At 48.7% G+C, this 16591-nt stretch overlaps 1 protein-coding gene across 4 annotated transcripts in view; it reads left to right on the forward strand.

The window, feature by feature from the left end:
* Positions 1-9543, forward strand: part of SCARA5 (scavenger receptor class A member 5) — a 102201-nt gene extending 92658 nt beyond the window's left edge. For 3 of the 4 annotated variants that reach the window (XM_084886422.1, XM_084886421.1, XM_084886423.1), the window contains exons 8-9: positions 2829-3023; positions 7463-9543. In XM_084886422.1, the coding sequence (XP_084742548.1) occupies positions 2829-3023; positions 7463-7599 (332 nt within the window). In that variant the 3' untranslated portion in view covers positions 7600-9543. The remainder of the gene's footprint in view (positions 1-2828; positions 3024-7462) is intronic. The other variant, XM_084886424.1, reaches the window with a different exon arrangement.
* Positions 9544-16591: the final 7048 nt, after the last annotated feature.

A 16591-nucleotide genomic window follows, 5' to 3' on the forward strand; every position in this document is an offset into this window, starting at 1 on the left:
AACAGAGTGAGTTCAGGATGGCGGAGCAGAAAGGATAAGGGAGAGCCTCCGAACATCAGTCCTGGCTGCCCACCCCCAACCCAATCTCCTCCTATTATTTTCACCTGACACCCATGTAGCAGACACATGGCCAGTTCTGCCTCCTCTCCTTTTTCATGTGGCACAAATGTGGGGTTTATCAATTCTGCCATCTTCTCCTGAACTCTGCCTGGGCCATTTGGACCCACTGCATCCTCCTTCTGCTTCCCCTCTGCTTATGATCCCACCCGAGGCTTCTGTTGGAGGCCTCTCGGCCACGGTGGCCCTCTGCCTCCTTGTCAGGTGCTGACAGAGGCGAGGCAGGTCTGTGAGAAATCAAGGCTGACGTCTTGGCCTCAGCCAAACCTACCCAGGGCCAAGCCCCCAGCCAGCCAGCGGCCAGGCCTTCTCAACTCCTGGCCCCAGGTTAGCATGCAGGGGGTTTCTCTGTCTCAGGCCCGGCCTCTGCCTTCCAGCTTCTCTCCAGGTTTTCCTTCTCTCCAGATTTTCTGTGTTCCTTTGCTCATCCTCGGCTTTTTTGACAACCTAGGGCTCTGGTTGGCAAATTGTGGCTCGCGAGCCACATGTGGCTCTTTGGCTCCTTGAGTGTGGCTCTTCCACAAAATACCACGGCCTTGGCGAGTCTATTTTGAAGAAGTGGCATTAGAAGGAGTTTACGTTTAAAAAACTTGGCTCTCAAAAGAAATTTCAATCATTGTACTGTTGATATTTGGCTCTGTTGACGAATGAGTTTGCCGACTACTGGCCTAGGGGGACTTGCAGTAAATATGCACGGAGAGAACAAACAGTGAGAGATGCGGGAAGCATACAAAATGGCATTAAAGTTGTCACCCTGTAATTTCTCAGCAGCTTGGAAACAGTGTGCTATCCTGGTGACTTCTTTGGTTCCCCCGAGCAGAATATTGTGGGGTTTTCCCTGCCCAGGCAGCATGTAGCAGACACATGGCCAGTTCTGCCTCCTCTCCTTTTTTGTGTGGCACAAATGTGGGGTTTATCAATTCTGCCATCTTCTCCAGGGATCTGTGAAGGTCTTTGCCAAGGCACAGTCATTAGAAACAAGAATCCCCCAGCCCACCTGGCCAAGAAAAGGGAGGGAAGATTGTGGCAGGCTGGCATGGCCATGGCATACTAAGCCCCAGGACACCTTCTGGGCAGCGCCAGCTCAGCCAGGTTCAGTGACCCTGAGTGACGGCGGCTACAAGGCTTAGAAAAGACCAACAAGAGAATGAAAGCTGGGTCTTGGTAGGACGCTGCTTCCTCACGAAGAGACAGCACCACCAACTACAAGCCGTCTCTGTACTTTATAGCAGATGCCACGAGGCAAAGTAAGGGCGTGGTCAATGTTTACAACATTCTCGGAGTTTCAATCCTACTCAACTACATGCACCTGATCCAGCTTTGTTTACTTGCAGCCTGTATCACTCAGGCAGGTGGGGCCACGTGTTCGGACCATAGGTTCAAGCTTACAACTACAGCTGTTGGCTATCATTGTGCGGGGAGGGCTCTGCCCTCCAAACTGGGACTGCACGTGGCCACGAGAGGACTGTGCCCTCTCATCAGTTCAAGGCTTGAACCTGTCCAAACTCTGTAGCCACGCCCCACAGAAGATGTAGTCCAAGGCCGCAGCCCTTATGGGAGCAGAACTCCAGAGGGCTTGCTGCTTCCTCTGGCAGTTCAACATGGGGGCCTCCTGCATCGTGGCACCCACTTGTCATCATGTCCCACCTCCACCCTACACGTCCTAGGTGACTTCTGGCTGCAAAAAAAAAAAAAAAAACTTAAAAAAAAAATACAACTCTGACATCTTCCCTGGCCTTAAAATCATGAACACTGGAGCTGAAAGGAATATTACAGAGCATCTGAGCCTGTCACTCCTGGCACCAGTCCACACATATATGACCTCAAAATCATTTGGGGCATGTGAAAAATACAGGTCTCTGATTGCTGCCACCAAGATTCGGACCCAGGAGGTCTGAATGGGCTCAGGAATCTGAATTTTTCACAGGCAGAGCCCAGTGGCTTTTCAAGGGAGTGAAACTAAGCTGTATGAGATTATATAGGCGGCTACATTTGTCCAGAGGCAAGGAATATACAACACCAAAGAGTGAACCCTAATGGAAGCTATGGACTTCAGGTGGTGATGACATGTCAATGTTGTCAATTGCAACTAATGTGCCACTTTGGTGAGGGATGTTGATACTGGGGGAGGCTGTGCGTGTGGGCGGATGGTGTGGGGAACCTCTGTACCCACCTGTCAATTTTGCTGTAAACCCAAAAGTGCTCTTAAAAAGTAAAGTCTATTCTCACAGATATGGCTGCCAGGGGAGGGGGCCTGGGAGGCTGGGTGACAAAGGTGAGGGATTAGAAGTACACATTGGTAGTTACAAAATATTCACAGGAACGTCAAGTACAGCATGGGGAGGACGGTCAGTGTCATTGTGATAACTGTGTTGGTGCCAGGTGGGCTCTGGGAACATCGGGGGAGCCCTTTGTGAGGTGCTGTACACCTGAAACGAATACGAATAATAGTCCATGTGAACCGTAATCTAAAAAAAGAAAGAAAATACATTCCATTCAAAGAAAACAAGAGGGGGCGAGAAGGAGGCTGATAAAGGGCCGTGGCCACCCAGCATGGTTTCGGCTGGTCACGGTTTGGGTTGAGGCTGTAGCCGCAGCCCCTCTTCCCTGGGCAGTAGGGGCTGGTGGAGGGGAGTCTGGGAAGATCCCTGGAGGTAAGCGAGGGGGTTAATATCCAGAGCAGAGGAGTGACTGTGGGCTGCTCCCAACAGGTGGCCTGGAGTCCCTGATGATCCGGCTGGTGAACGGCTCGGGCCCGCACGAGGGCCGGGTGGAGGTGTACCACGACCGGCGCTGGGGCACCGTGTGCGACGACGGCTGGGACAAGAAGGACGGGGACGTGGTGTGCCGCATGCTGGGCTTCCGGGGCGCACAGGAGGTGTCCCGGACGGCTCGGTTCGGGCAAGGTAAGGCGCTCCGGAGGAGAAGGCCACGGGGAAAAGGCCCGGGAATCTTAGGACTGGTCTTCTCTCCATAGCCCGCGTCCCGTCTGCAGCCCTCCTGCCATGGCCACCTGGCTCTGCCCAGAGAGAAGCTCTCTGTCCCCCGGGCAAGCCAGCCCATCTTCGGACAGTGCTGACCGTGCAGACCACGGCAGGGACTTGTGGGAAATACATGAGAGGAGGGGCCACGTCCTGTCCAGACAGGGAAACGGAGCCAGGTCCTTTCCAGACTGGCCGTGGAGCCCTCCACGGCTCCCAGCTGCCATCCTGCTCACTCCCCCATGATGGGCTGCTGCAGCTCTTGCTCAGCATCGTGTCCCTTAGCCCTCAGTCACCGCTATGGACTGGATATTTGTATCTCCCCCAGACTCACGTGCTGGGATGCTAATCTCCAACATGTTATCAGGAGAGGGGTCATTTGGACATGGGTGGGGCCTTTTGATGGGATTAGTGCCCTTATAAAGGGGGCCCCTAAGAGCTCCCTCTCCCTCCTCCTGGGCGGAGACACAGAGAAGTCTAAACCCAAAAGGGGGCCCTCACCAGAGCCTGGCGACCTGCTGGCTCCAGCTCTCAGACCTCCAGCATTTAGAGCTGGAGAAATAAGTGCCTGTGGGGCCTTGCTACAGCAGCCGGGCTGCCTAAGACAATCACACTGACCGAAAGTGGCTCTTGGTGAAATCTGTTGTGACAGCTGGCGGGGTGCGGCCACTTGACCCCACACATACCAGCCTTCCTACTTCAAAGGCCAGCGTGCGCAGGGGCTCAGAGGGCCCCGCCCAGGAGGCCCGCCCCCCGGGCCACCGGGCAGAGCACTCACCTCCCATGTAACGTGTGGGGCTGAATTTCAACCTGTTTTCTTTAACAAAAACTGCCATTTTTGGTTGCATAAGGAACAGAAATAATAGAGACAGTCCTCATTGTCCGTGTTTGAGTCTAAGGAGGACTTGTTCCTAATAAGTGAAAGTAAAACATGTGTGGGGGGGGGGGGTGAGAGGATGATAAACTTTTAGAGAAGCCAAAATGGGCTCCTCGTCCTCCCTGTCCTCAATTTCAGAGAGGAAGGGAGAGAGAGATAGAGACATAAATGGCGAGAGAGAACCATTGATCGGCTGCTTTCCACGTGCCTCCTACTGGGGACCGAGCCCACAACCCAAGCATGTGTTCTTGACTGAAATCGAACCCAGGACCCTACATCTGCAGGTTGACACTCTATCCACCAAGCCAAATCAGCCAGGGCTGCACTCCCTTCTTTCCACAGCAGTTTCTAGGCATCACCTGGGGGCCAGAGCTGGGCTCAGTGAATGCAGAGCCACGGAGATGAGAAACCTAGTCTCTGCCCTTAGATTTTTACAAAGAGAGGAAGGGGAAAAGAGAGAGAGAGAAAAAAAAAACAAAAAAACAAAAAAACAAACATCTATGTGAAAGCAAAGGTCAATTGGCTGCCTCCTGCACATTCCTTACCAGGGATCGAGCCCACAACCCAGGCATGTGCCATGACAGGGAATCAAACTAATGACCTCTTGGTTCATAGTTGTCACTCAACCACGGAGCCACACCAGCTGGGCTATTCTGTCTTTTAATGTTACTCTACATAAACATGCAGATGCTAAAACATTAGCTCCATGAAGCAGAGAGATTTTTGTCAATTCTATCCTTTTCTGTTCAATAACATAGTCCAAATACCCAGAATAGTGCTGAGCATGGAGTGGGCCCTTAAATATTTGTTGAATGATGAATGATAAGGGTCAAATAAAATCTCTTCTGACTCATTCCAACAATATCAGCTCCAAACAGCCCCAAGTGCTCTGTCAGAGGACCTGGCCACTCATCCCAACGTTGCCTCCCCAAGATCAAATGTCAGCCAGGGGCTCCGTTTTCCTGACCTGTATAGGGGGAGCAGCGTGCCTAGCCTGCTCGCCTGATGGGGCCTTGCTAGAAAGCTCAAAGAGAAACCTGTGGGAGTGCAGACCCGGGGTAGGGCAGGGCCTCTCAGACCTGAATTCGTGTACCTGCCCTGGAGCTCTTGCTCAGAGGCAGGCTCTGACTCAGACCTGGTGGGCCCACGACTCTGCCTTTCAAACAAGCTCCCCGGTGATGCTCTGCTCCTGGTCCTCAGGCCACACTTGGAGTAATCAGAGCTCGGTTCCGAAGCTAAAGTGGTGCTCAATCCCTGGAGCCGAGGGAGTGCTCGCTTCTCCGACACGGCGAGGAGAGACGGTTTGCGAGCTCACAGGCCCCTCACCCCCTCACTAACGGCAGATATTCAGTGCTGCTGATTTAGCGACCCTGCTCTCATTTTATTAGCTCGTTCCTGGCGAACATTAGCCCGGACTCCCTGGCTAAGCACCAACTAGGGTTTGGAGCTTCGTGATCCTCTGTCCCTATTTGGGCGGCTAACCTGGGGCCTGCTCAGTGTTCCTCAGTCCCCGTGACTTCCTTCTTTATTTGTTTTGGGTGTGACTAATCCCACACCGCTCTTGGGCCCGCAGCCTTTTCCTGGGTAATTTGTAAGCTGATATGTTTTCCAGGAGACATTTAATCAGAGACTCATTGCTCGGCCTCAGATGGTTTATTGTGTAAGAGGCACAGGGGATCCGGCCGGGGAAGAGATTCTGGTTCCAAGGACAGCGGAAGGAGGCCTGTCCTCCCACCTCCCCCTCTCCCGCCCCCCACCCCCAGCTCCCCGCTCAGCCGTCCCATGACAACACATGTGCTGATTTCTGCATAACAGAAATATTAGTTCCCGCCACTGATGTAGGGTTTCTCCCAGGCAGTTGGAGAGCGAGCGGCAGTTTTAAGGTTTGAACAGTCCGTGGAGGGGTCGTGTGGCTGCTGACAGATGGGACGGGGAGGAAGCAGGGCTGGCATCAGAACGTAGGGATGGTTTACGATCTCGTTTGCTCAGGTTGTCATAGTTCAGTCATGTTGAAACCCATGTTATGACCTTTAACCTCATGCTTTTGGTTGCCGGCACATAGACCTAGTAAGTTAAAGTGCTGGAGTGACTCACCATCCCAGTTTACCCAGAACTTACCCAGTTTTCGCATCGAAAGTCTCACATCCCCGTTTTAACATGGAAACGGCCCCCGAGATGGGACCAAGGTTTGAATCCAGGACTATCGTACGTACTGCACAGCCCTCCTCTTGCTGTGCCGGAGCTCCTCCTACTGAAATGACAACCTCTTGGTTAAAAGGTAGAGTCCAGCTCAGTGGGTCCAGGGCAGGACCCGGGGTTTGGGGTTTCTAACAAGCTCGGGCGATGGCGGCGATGCTGTGGGCCAGGACCACCCTGTGAGAAGCAGAGCCCTAAGCATCGCTTCCACGGCAGCCCCGAAGCTCAGCCCCCACATGGGCCCCGCCGTGCGGGCCTGGTATGGCCATCAGCCCAGAGAGCCCACCAGAACCAGGGGTGACGGTCCTGCCAGTTCATCGGTGGGGACTCCAGGGACTTCTGGTGTAGCCCCTCCCCTCTCCACTGACCCCTCTGACCTCAGACGAGCCCTCTCCCTCCCCTGTGGGAGCCTCACCAGCTGCCCGATTCCTCTGACATTTACTTGAGGGACCTCAATGCCAAGTTCATGTCTCTCAGGTGTAGGCCTGGGAAAGCCCTCTAACCGCTGCCTGCATGGGTGCTTCAGACCTGCAGGTCTGTCCCCTTGAGATCTGAGTGAGCAGACCTGACTGCAGGCAAAACTCAAATTGAATTTTGGGGACTGATCCAATAACTATGGTTAGGGAGGCTTCTGCCTGCCATCAAATATATGTCTAGTTATAATGTGAAATTCTGGGGTTCTCTGCCGTTCCAGCACCATTGTTTGGGACTCCTAGAATAGGAACCATGTAGGTTCAACTTCAGAAGACTGGAGATAATGTTGGCACTGAAGTACTTGGTAATGGCCTTTGGATCTACCCAAACCAGGTTCTGTCTGGCTCTGTCTCTCTGATCTGGCCCCGCCTGAGTATTCATCAACAAGACTGCAACCTGTCGAACATCAGAAGTTACGCAGGTCTCATAAAAAGTGTGAGCTTGTACGTGGCTTGAGTTCACACTCTGCCACTTACAAGCTGAGCAACCTTGCATTGATTGCTTCCTGGGCCTCAGTTTTCCTATCTATGAAATGGGTTTGTTATTACCTGTCTGGCCACACCATGGTGAGAATGGAGGAAGATCATAGGAAGCACTCAGTAAATACTACCATCACCACTACCAATCACTGTGATTCTTCCCTCAAGAGACGTAGATCAGAAAATAAGTATTTTGTCTTGATGCATTGGAGTCGGCACAGAGTTGCCAGCACAGCCTCGGACAGCCTGGTCAAGGACAGACACAGCAATGCTCTCATTTTCTCTGTCCTGCTCTCCTGCATGCCTGCTAAAGAAACCGTGTTGCATTGTCTCCGCAGGTACAGGGAGGATTTGGATGGATGATGTCGCCTGCAAGGGCACAGAAGACACCATCTTCCGCTGCACCTTCTCCAAGTGGGGGGTGACAAACTGCGGGCACGCTGAGGACGCCGGGGTGACGTGCATCAGACACTGAACGTGGACGCAGCCAAGGTCTGGGCCCCACTGCCCAGCCCCCTTCCTGCTTTCCTAGGGTGGGGGCATCGCTGGGGCACCTCTGACCACACCTCTGCCCTGTCTAAGCCAGCATCCCCCTCCCCCCATTCCTATCCCAAGACCTCAGTGGCCTGCCATCGTTCTCCTCTTGGACATCTGCTCCAAACTGTATCTCTGGGACCTACAGCCTGGATCTTCCCTCCACCAGAGCTCCCGAGGGTGGAGTCCCGGTGGACTGGATCGCCATTTTGCCCAGCCTTCGAAGCACCATGCGTCAGGCCTCAACATCCATGTTCCCTTCGGTCTGTCAGTTACAGGTGGATGCTGGCATTATGTTGGAGACAAATGCCGCAGTGGAGATGGGACGGAGATATCACGGATCATTCACTCTTCAGATAATTCCCAAACCTCAGTTCATCCAAGAGTTTTGACATCTTCCTTCCCAGCAAGAGACAATCCTGAACAATCCGGCTTCCCCTCTTTACGCTGCCTCGGCATCCTTTTGTTGGTTTGGGGAAGTGACGGCTGTAGGAATGAGAGGGAAATCGAGTCACCTGCAGGAATTAATTTGGATTTGGAAAAGGAGAGTGAAACTCACATTTACTGAATGATCACCAGGTGTGCTAAAGTGTCTTGGGTACTAAATGTATCCACTTTGCGGCGTTTCTAAAAGGCGTGTTAGCTCAGGTAAGTAAGATCTTACCTGCATTCACCTGGCCTAGAAGTCATGAAAGGGAGAATGATGGAGACCATGGTGTCCACGTGAACCTTAGTGTGTGTGCCTTTGCTAGGCTTGAGCAAGAAGCTCGGGTGCAAGACCTGTGTGCCTAGAAAGGTTACTTATTCCCAAACATATGGAGGATGCGTGCAAGGGGAGACATGACTGGCTCCCAGGACAACCATTCCCAGAGAAGGAAGGGTGATTTGGAGGGTGAGGTCGGGGTTAAACAGAGACCAACACTCAGACATCCGGCAGTCAGGGTTCAAGCCAAGTCACCTCCATCTCAGAGCTGTTTGGAGGTGATGACATTGAACCTTCCAGGCCTCCTGGGTGTGTCCTGATGGGTAAGAGGAGAAGGAAATGAGGATGTCTTATAACCTCCAGGGGAAGAAAGGCCCTGGGCTTCTGCAAATCCTCCATCCGCACCCTCTCCTGGTGATAGGGGCATCATATTCTGCTTTTGACACAAGAGGGAGATCAAAATGGGCCACCTGTGTGTTCCAGGACCAGCGAGGAAGCACAGACCCACCTCACGTGGGGGCGTCCCAGACTCACAGCCACCTGCTGTGAGTATCAGGCGAGCATCAGCCTGACTGGGGAAAGGGACCCTCCAGGGGTGGGCCCAACCAAGCTCCTCGCTGACAACGAAACCAATGTGTGTTATTGGTGGTTATTTGCTTACAATATGCTTGTTATTCATTAATGCCCTAACGATCAGAGACTCTCTTTCTGACCCATTGCTATGTTTACATAACTCGCATGTACTCATGCACTTTTTCCAGAGCCAATCTATGTATGCATATATAAACATGGCACTGTTTACATCATAGCTCAGCACATTGCAATGTTTGTATTAGTGGAGAAAAAAATACTAAAGTGGAAAGATGTCACATGGAATGGAATAGATTCCCAAAGTGGTTCTGGCAAAGAAGCCGGTTACCCCAGCGATGAAGACCCGCATGACATTCTTACTTGGTCTTTTCATTTGGGAAAACACAAGTCTTGTCTTACATTAACTAAAAATGATGGCGATAAGTGTTGAACCTTAAAAAAAAAATAATAAGTCTACTAGTTTACATACCTACTTAAGGGGACGTGGAAATCCCCATGGGCCTGTGTTGCAGGGACTAAAGGACATTAGGCCTGGCCTAAAACACATCAGACCCTTGGTAAGAAAGAATTGCAATAAAGTTAAGAACATGTCACTGACGCGCTTTGCTTCACTTTTTTTTTCTCATGGAAACCCAGGGAGATGGGGGGAGCACGTCTCGGTGGGGACCGTGGTAGAATGGACATCTTAGGAGCCGGTGCCTAATACTTCCTGAGGACAGACGATCAACAACACAGACCAAGGACACGCCCCAGGCCTTGTTTGGTCACCTAGGAAAGGGTCCCAAGCAACAGAATAGTAACCAAGGCGCCGGTTATTAACACAATTGCTTTTGTAGTCCATCAAGGGCAAAACACTTGTCTATTTCCTCACATCTCCAGAGGTTTCACTTAGACATGTGCTTCCACCTGGAGTTCTATTGACGCGTGAGAAGATCGTCCGATGTGGGTGCCAGGTCTGTGAAGTCGCGGAGCCTCACCCCCTGCTGAGCGGCAGGACCCCCCAGGCTCGGGACCTGAGCGGTGCACGCGGATGGTCCAGGCCTCTGCGCAGTCCTGGCCATGTGCTCATAGCTGGCGCGTCTGGGCTTGTCTATCTAACGGCCCCGGGCTTGCGGTGGGCCGTGATAATTTGGTAACGGAAGTGAACAGAGGAAATTTGATTTCTGGAAGTCCACAGAGGAGACATCCTAGTTGTCTCCTTTTAGAAGCCGGGCGATGCCCACCCCAGATCTGTGTCTCCCATTCTGTCACCAGCCCCCTCTTGTCCTGCCCTCTCTAATGTCTACACAGCACCGCCTGTGTCCTCCGCTCAAATGCCTGAGGAGCCACCTTCAGGGCCTGCAGGTGCTGTAGTTAAACCACCCACTCTAGGGGGCGTGCTCTGTGGAAAGGGGTTCCAGCTTTTTCCACCATCGACACCCCTTAGTTTCCTCAGCCACATTGTTTTATTCCAGTTATCCTAACATTTCTGTAAAATGTCAAATAAGCTAATCATGTGTCTTTATCTTTTTAAAAAATATATTTTATTGATTTTTTTACGGAGAGGAAGGGAGAAGGATAGAGAACTAGAAACACCAATGAGAGAGAAACATCAACCAGTTGCATCCTGCATACTCCCCACTGGGGATGTGCCACAACCAAGGTACATGCCCTTGACGGGACCCTTGAGTCCGCAGGCTGACGCTCTATCCACTGAGCCAAACCAGTTAAGTCATGTGTCTTTATCTTTTTAAATTAGCTCTGCCTTCAACCCTTCATAGAATACCCCCCTCTCTAGGTCCCTCTTTTCCTCTCCTTCCCTTCCGCCTTTAGCTTTCTGGAGCTGAGATTGGCTTCTGACCCACCGAAGCTTTGTTGTTTACCCCTCTCCATCAGCCCACGCCAGGCAGAACACACTCCAAAGCTTCTGCGAAGGCGATTCAGTTCCCTGAATCCTTCTCCCACTCCAGCTGCAGGGAAATTTTTTTTAAGTCTTTAAAAATTTTTAAAGCTTGTCAAGTCATTGCTAGGGACTCTCTTGTTCAAACATAGCCACCAAACGTAACCATTTCTTCTAGACCAAGTTATATTTTTAAACATTTAGACAAATAAGCAAAAAGTCAAAAACATCAATAAGTAACATTGGCTCTCCCCTCCTTTAGAGTCAAAGATAAGAAATAAAAATGTAGTAAGTACTTACAACACAGTCATAAGACAATTCTGTAGGTTAATTTTTCCACTTTATAGATAAGGAAAGTGACCCTCAGAAAGGATAGTAAGTAATCCTAAGTGGCACAGCCGATGAGTGGCTGAGTTGAGACTTAAGATCAGATCTAAACCTAAAGCTGTACCATGTTGCCCCTACAAGCTGGATGGCACAAATCCATTCCTTTTCACAAGAAAGAGAATGAATTCATTCAAACTGAATGCATGTGGTACAGTTCTAGAACGTGGGAAAGTGGGTATTAAAAGTTAAGAAAGCAGCATTCTTTGCCTCCAGGAAGCTCTTAATCTAGTGGAAAAGACAAGATCATGACAATGTGGTATTAATCAGTGCAAACCAGAGGAGTGGAAAAATTGCAATGGAATAATGAAGAACTTTTCTGTGGTTGGTGTTATGGACAATGACCCTAAACAAACATCATTACCATTAGGCCTTCTTTAGCGGTCAGTAATTGACTCTGCCATGGAATATAAAAAAAATGTGGGCCTGGCCGGTGTGGCTCGTGGTTGAGCATTAACCCATGCACCAGAAGGTAACAGTTCAGTTCCTGGTTAGGGCACATGCCCAGGTTGTGGGCTCAATCCCCAGTAAGGAGCAGCAGGAGGCAGCCAATCAATGATTCTCTTTCATCATTGATGTTTCTATCTCTCCCACTCCCTTCCTCTCTGAAATAAAAAAATATATATATTTTTTTTAAAAAAAAGAATGTGGGTCAAAAAGGAAGGAAGGAAGGAAGGAAGGAAGGAAGGAAGGAAGGAAGGAAGGAAGGAAGGAGGGAGGGAGGGATGGAGGGAGGAAAGAAAGGAAGAAAGGAAGGGAAGAAAAAAGAAAGGGAACTATACTTATTGAACATCTATCTTATATTTGCTAGGTGCTTCCTTTAATCTGCCTTACATGCTCACAGCATTCTATGAGGAGTAAATTATTATTAGTCCCATGTTACAGCGGTAAAAATTGAAGCTCAGAGGAGTTAACTAATTTGCCTGAGGTCATGTAGCTACTAAATTGTAGAGTTGGGTTCTAAGCTCATGTATGGGCTAAAGCCATGGCCCATACATGAGGTGTGGAGATAAGGGGTCACACTTGAGAGATTTAGGGCGTGGTTACTTCCCTGTGATGTTTCTGGCTCTCCAATGAGAGATGGAAAGTTTATAAAGATACCACCTTGTGCCTCATTCTGCTGATGCTTCTACATTGTGTTTGTTACCACGAAAGAAGATAGGAACTCCTTAGGGTAAAAAAATTAGACTCATGCCCTCACTGACATTTATGTTACCATGTTGGGAGAGGGGAGCGCTATCCTGCTCATCAATGCTTTCTAGCAAATAAAAAAATATTTATCAGCCTATGGGTCTGTCTCATTCTTACTCATAGCTTATCATGAACACATCCCTGATCCAAATACAGTCATGTGCCACATAGCTAGGTTTAGGCCAACAATTGATTGCATATTCGATGGTGGCCCCATCATATATAATAAAAGGCTAATATGCAAATCAACTGAACAGCAGAACAACCAGTCACTATGATACACATTGACCACCAGGGGTCAGGTGCTCAATGCAGGAGCTGCTGCTTCCTAGTGGTCAGTGCGCTCCTACAGGGGAAGTGCTGCTCATCCAGAAGCTAAACTCATGGCTGGCTAACACACTGACAGCCTCTCCCACCTCCGGAGCAGTGCTAAGGACCCCTCAGGGGGATGTCTGATTTAGGCGAGGAGTGGGCCTAAGCTGTCAGACATGCCCTGAGGGGTCCCAGACTGGGAGAGGATGCAGGCCGGGCTGAGGGACGTGCCCCCCCACAGTGCACAAATGTGTGCACCGGGCCTCTAGTAAGATTATAATGGGCTCAAAAATTCCTATCACCTATTGATGTCATAGGTGTCATAACATTATAGTGCAACACATTAGTCATGTTTTGTGGTGATACTTACGTAAATAAACTACTGTGCTGCCAGTCATATAAAAGTATAGCACGTACAATTATCTAAAGTACATAACACTTGAAAATGTTAATACCACATTGTCATGATCTTGTCTTTTCCACTAGATGGAGAGCTTCCTGGAGACAAAGAATGCTGCTTTCTTAACTTTTAATACCCACTGGTTTATGCATTAGTTACACTATACTATGGTTGTTATTTCAAAGTGCACTTTTTCTACTTATAAAAAAAGATTAGCCGAAACTGGTTTGGCTCAGTGGATAGAGTGTCGGCCTGCGGACTGAAAGGTCCCAGGTTCAATTCTGGTCAAGGGCATGTACCTTGGTTGCAGGTACATCCCCAGTAGGGGGTGTACAAGAGGCAGCTGATTGATGATTCTCTCTCATCAATGTTTCTAACTCTCTATCCCTCTCTCTTCCTCTCTGTAAAAAAATCAATAATATATATATATATATATATATATATATATATATATATATATATATATATATATTTAAGTTTACTGTAAACCGTACGCCCGCTATACCATCAATAGCCTCATACATCTCATGTTTATCTCATCTCTTGATTGCATAATTTTCTCTTATACTTGATTTAATCTCATGTTGCTTTGTCCATCATGGCCCCTATCCATATAAAATTCACTGCCAACATTTCCTGTAAGAGGCCACCTCAAATGATTGACCTGGAAACAATTTAAAACGATTAAGGGCTTATGAAGGTGGAAATCAGTGATGGTCATTGCTCACCAGTCAGACATGCCTCATTCCACCGTTGCTGCGATCTTGAAGAACAAGAACAAAGCAACGGAAGCTGTTAGAGGATCGGCTCCATTGAAAAGCCTAACAAAAATTTGAGAAGGGCATATATCCGATGTGGAGTAACTTCTAATGACCTGGATTGAAGACCAGACACTGAAGTGTGTGTGTGTCCCTCTCAGCACCAGGATGATCACAACCAAAGCAATCACATTGTTTGCGATGTTGAAAGAAAAGGCTGGGCCAGACCACAGTGTTGAATTCACTGCTAGTTCTGGGTGGTTCCAATGATTCGGGAATTGTCATTTATTGCATAATGTAAAAATACAAGTGCTGATGTGAAGGCAGCTGAAGAATTTTTGGAAACTCTAGATATGCTGGTTGTGGAGGAAAATTACACGCCAGAGCAAATATTCAAGATGGACATAGTCTCCTTATTCTGGGAAGAGATGCAGGAAAGGACTTTCACTCTTCAGGAGGCTAAGTCAGGTTTCAAGACTTTTGAGGACAGGATAACAGTCTTGATTGGGGGCAAGGTTGCAGGCCACAAATGGAAACCCTTTGTGATCTGGCGGGGAGAACCCCAGGGCCTTGAAGCATGTCAGTGAGCACGTACTGCCCGTGTCCTGTAGGAGCAATGGGAAGCCTTGATGGCCCAGCCTCTCTTCCTAAATTGCTTTGCCAGCAAAATGGGGAAGCGCTGTTTGGAGGATAACTTACCTTTCAAGATTTTGCTTATTGTTGATCATGCTCCGGAACATCCTCCTTGTATTTGTATCCTGTATCCCAGTACGAAAATGGTGTTCTCCCTCCAAACACCACCTCTCTGATTTAACCAATGGATCAGGGAGTGAGAGCAGCTTCTATGGCCTACTATCTGAGGAAGATCGTTGCTCAGCTATTGGTGCAAATGAGGAAGACACTGGTGCAATTCTGAAAGGGTTATAGCATCTACGATTCCATCAAGAGCCTTTCTTCGGCTTGGGGTGATATCAGCAAGGAAAGTATGAATGGCGTTGGATGAAGACCACTCAAGAGGTTTATCTGTCACTTCAAAGAATTTTCCAATAATGAGGAGGTTGAGAAAAATCTACAAGGCTGTGGTAGAGACGGCAACCAACATTAAGTGGGGTGTGGAGGAGGATGACCTTGAGGAAGCCCTAGAGGTGGTTCCTGAGGACTTGACTCATGAGGAGTTGTTGGAACTGGAACCCATAGCAAGAGAAAAGGAAACTGCAAGAGAAGAATAAAAAGAACCCCAAGAAAATTCAGGGTGAAGGGTTTGGCAGAACTTTTTACAAGCTTCTTGAAAAGTTAGAACACATGGACACCAACACAGAAAGGTTTTCACTACTGAGAAATGTTCGTGGTGCATTATCTTCTTACAAGCAAATCAGTGATGAAAAAAAGAAGCAAACCAAGGAAACCACCAGGGACCTATTTCTGAAGAGTGACGCCTCCTCAAGAAAAGCCTCAGGTGGCCCCTTCAGGAGGTGTCCTGGGAAGAGGCACTGTTATCACAGGGAGGACAGCTCCATGCTGTTCCTGCCCCTGAAGACCTTCCAGTGGAGCGGGAGTGGCGGTGGAAGACAGTGATATTGACCATCCTGTCCCCTTGGAGGAGGCCTCTGCTATTGTGTGTGTTTATATCTTAGTTTTTAACAACAACAACATAAAAATTCAAAAGAGAAAAGCTTATAAAATCAGGAAATAAAGAAAATATTATTGTCCAGATGTAAAAGGTGTTTGTGTCTTAAACTAGTGTTATTATAAAAGAGTTGAAAAGGTAAAAAATCAAAAAGTTTATAAGTAAAAAAGTTACAGTTTGCTAAAGTGAGTTTATTATTAAAGAAAGAAAAATACTTTTGTACGTTTAGTGTAGCCTGAGTGTACAGCGTTTATAAGGTCTACAGGGGTGTAGAGTGGTATCCTAGGCCTTCCCATTCACTCGCCACTCACTGACTCACCTAGAGCCAGTCCTGCACACTCCATTCACGGGAAGTGCCCTATGCAGGTGTGCCATCTTCTTATCTTTTATACCACATTTTTCTATGTTTAGATATATTTTGATGCGCCAATTCTACTACCATTGTGTTGCAATTGCCTACAGAATTCAGTACAGTAACATGGTCTATAAGCTGGTAGCCTAGGAGCAATAGGCCAGCCATATAGCCTAGGTGTGTAGTAGGCTATCCCACCTAGGTTTGGACAACAATGAAATTGCCTGATGATGCTTTTCTCAGAATGTACTGGTATCATCGTCACTAAGTGATATGTGACTGTACTGCTGCAACACCTGTCTTCACTCTTCTTGCCAGGCTATCTTTTGGTCTACACTGTAGACTCTACAGAGTCCAACTTAGATGAGCAACCAGATACCCCCTCTTTTGAGGTCTGCTTCTTTTCTTCTTTCCTTACAACCTTTGCCCAACCCCCAGAGTCCCAGCTCCTGGACCAAGGTGCTATCCTGGATGGTCAGTCCTTCTGCAAGGAACGTACATACAACATCAACAAACCTGTTATTTCTCCTGAATGCCTCTCAGCATAATGTGTGATGCTAAATAATCCCCTCCCCTCCAGAAGAAAGAATAAGGAGGAATGAAGGAGATGGAGGTACTGAAAACCCCATCCTGCCATGGAAACATTTTTCCAAATGACGACCTGCTTTTAAGTTTCTCAATTTGTGCAATGACAGGAAGTAGCGCATTTAAATGTTTATTCATCCCTTTCCTTACC

Source organism: Pipistrellus hanaki (assembly GCF_964339955.1).
Source record: "Pipistrellus hanaki genome assembly, chromosome: 5".
NCBI lineage: Eukaryota > Metazoa > Chordata > Mammalia > Chiroptera > Vespertilionidae > Pipistrellus > Pipistrellus hanaki.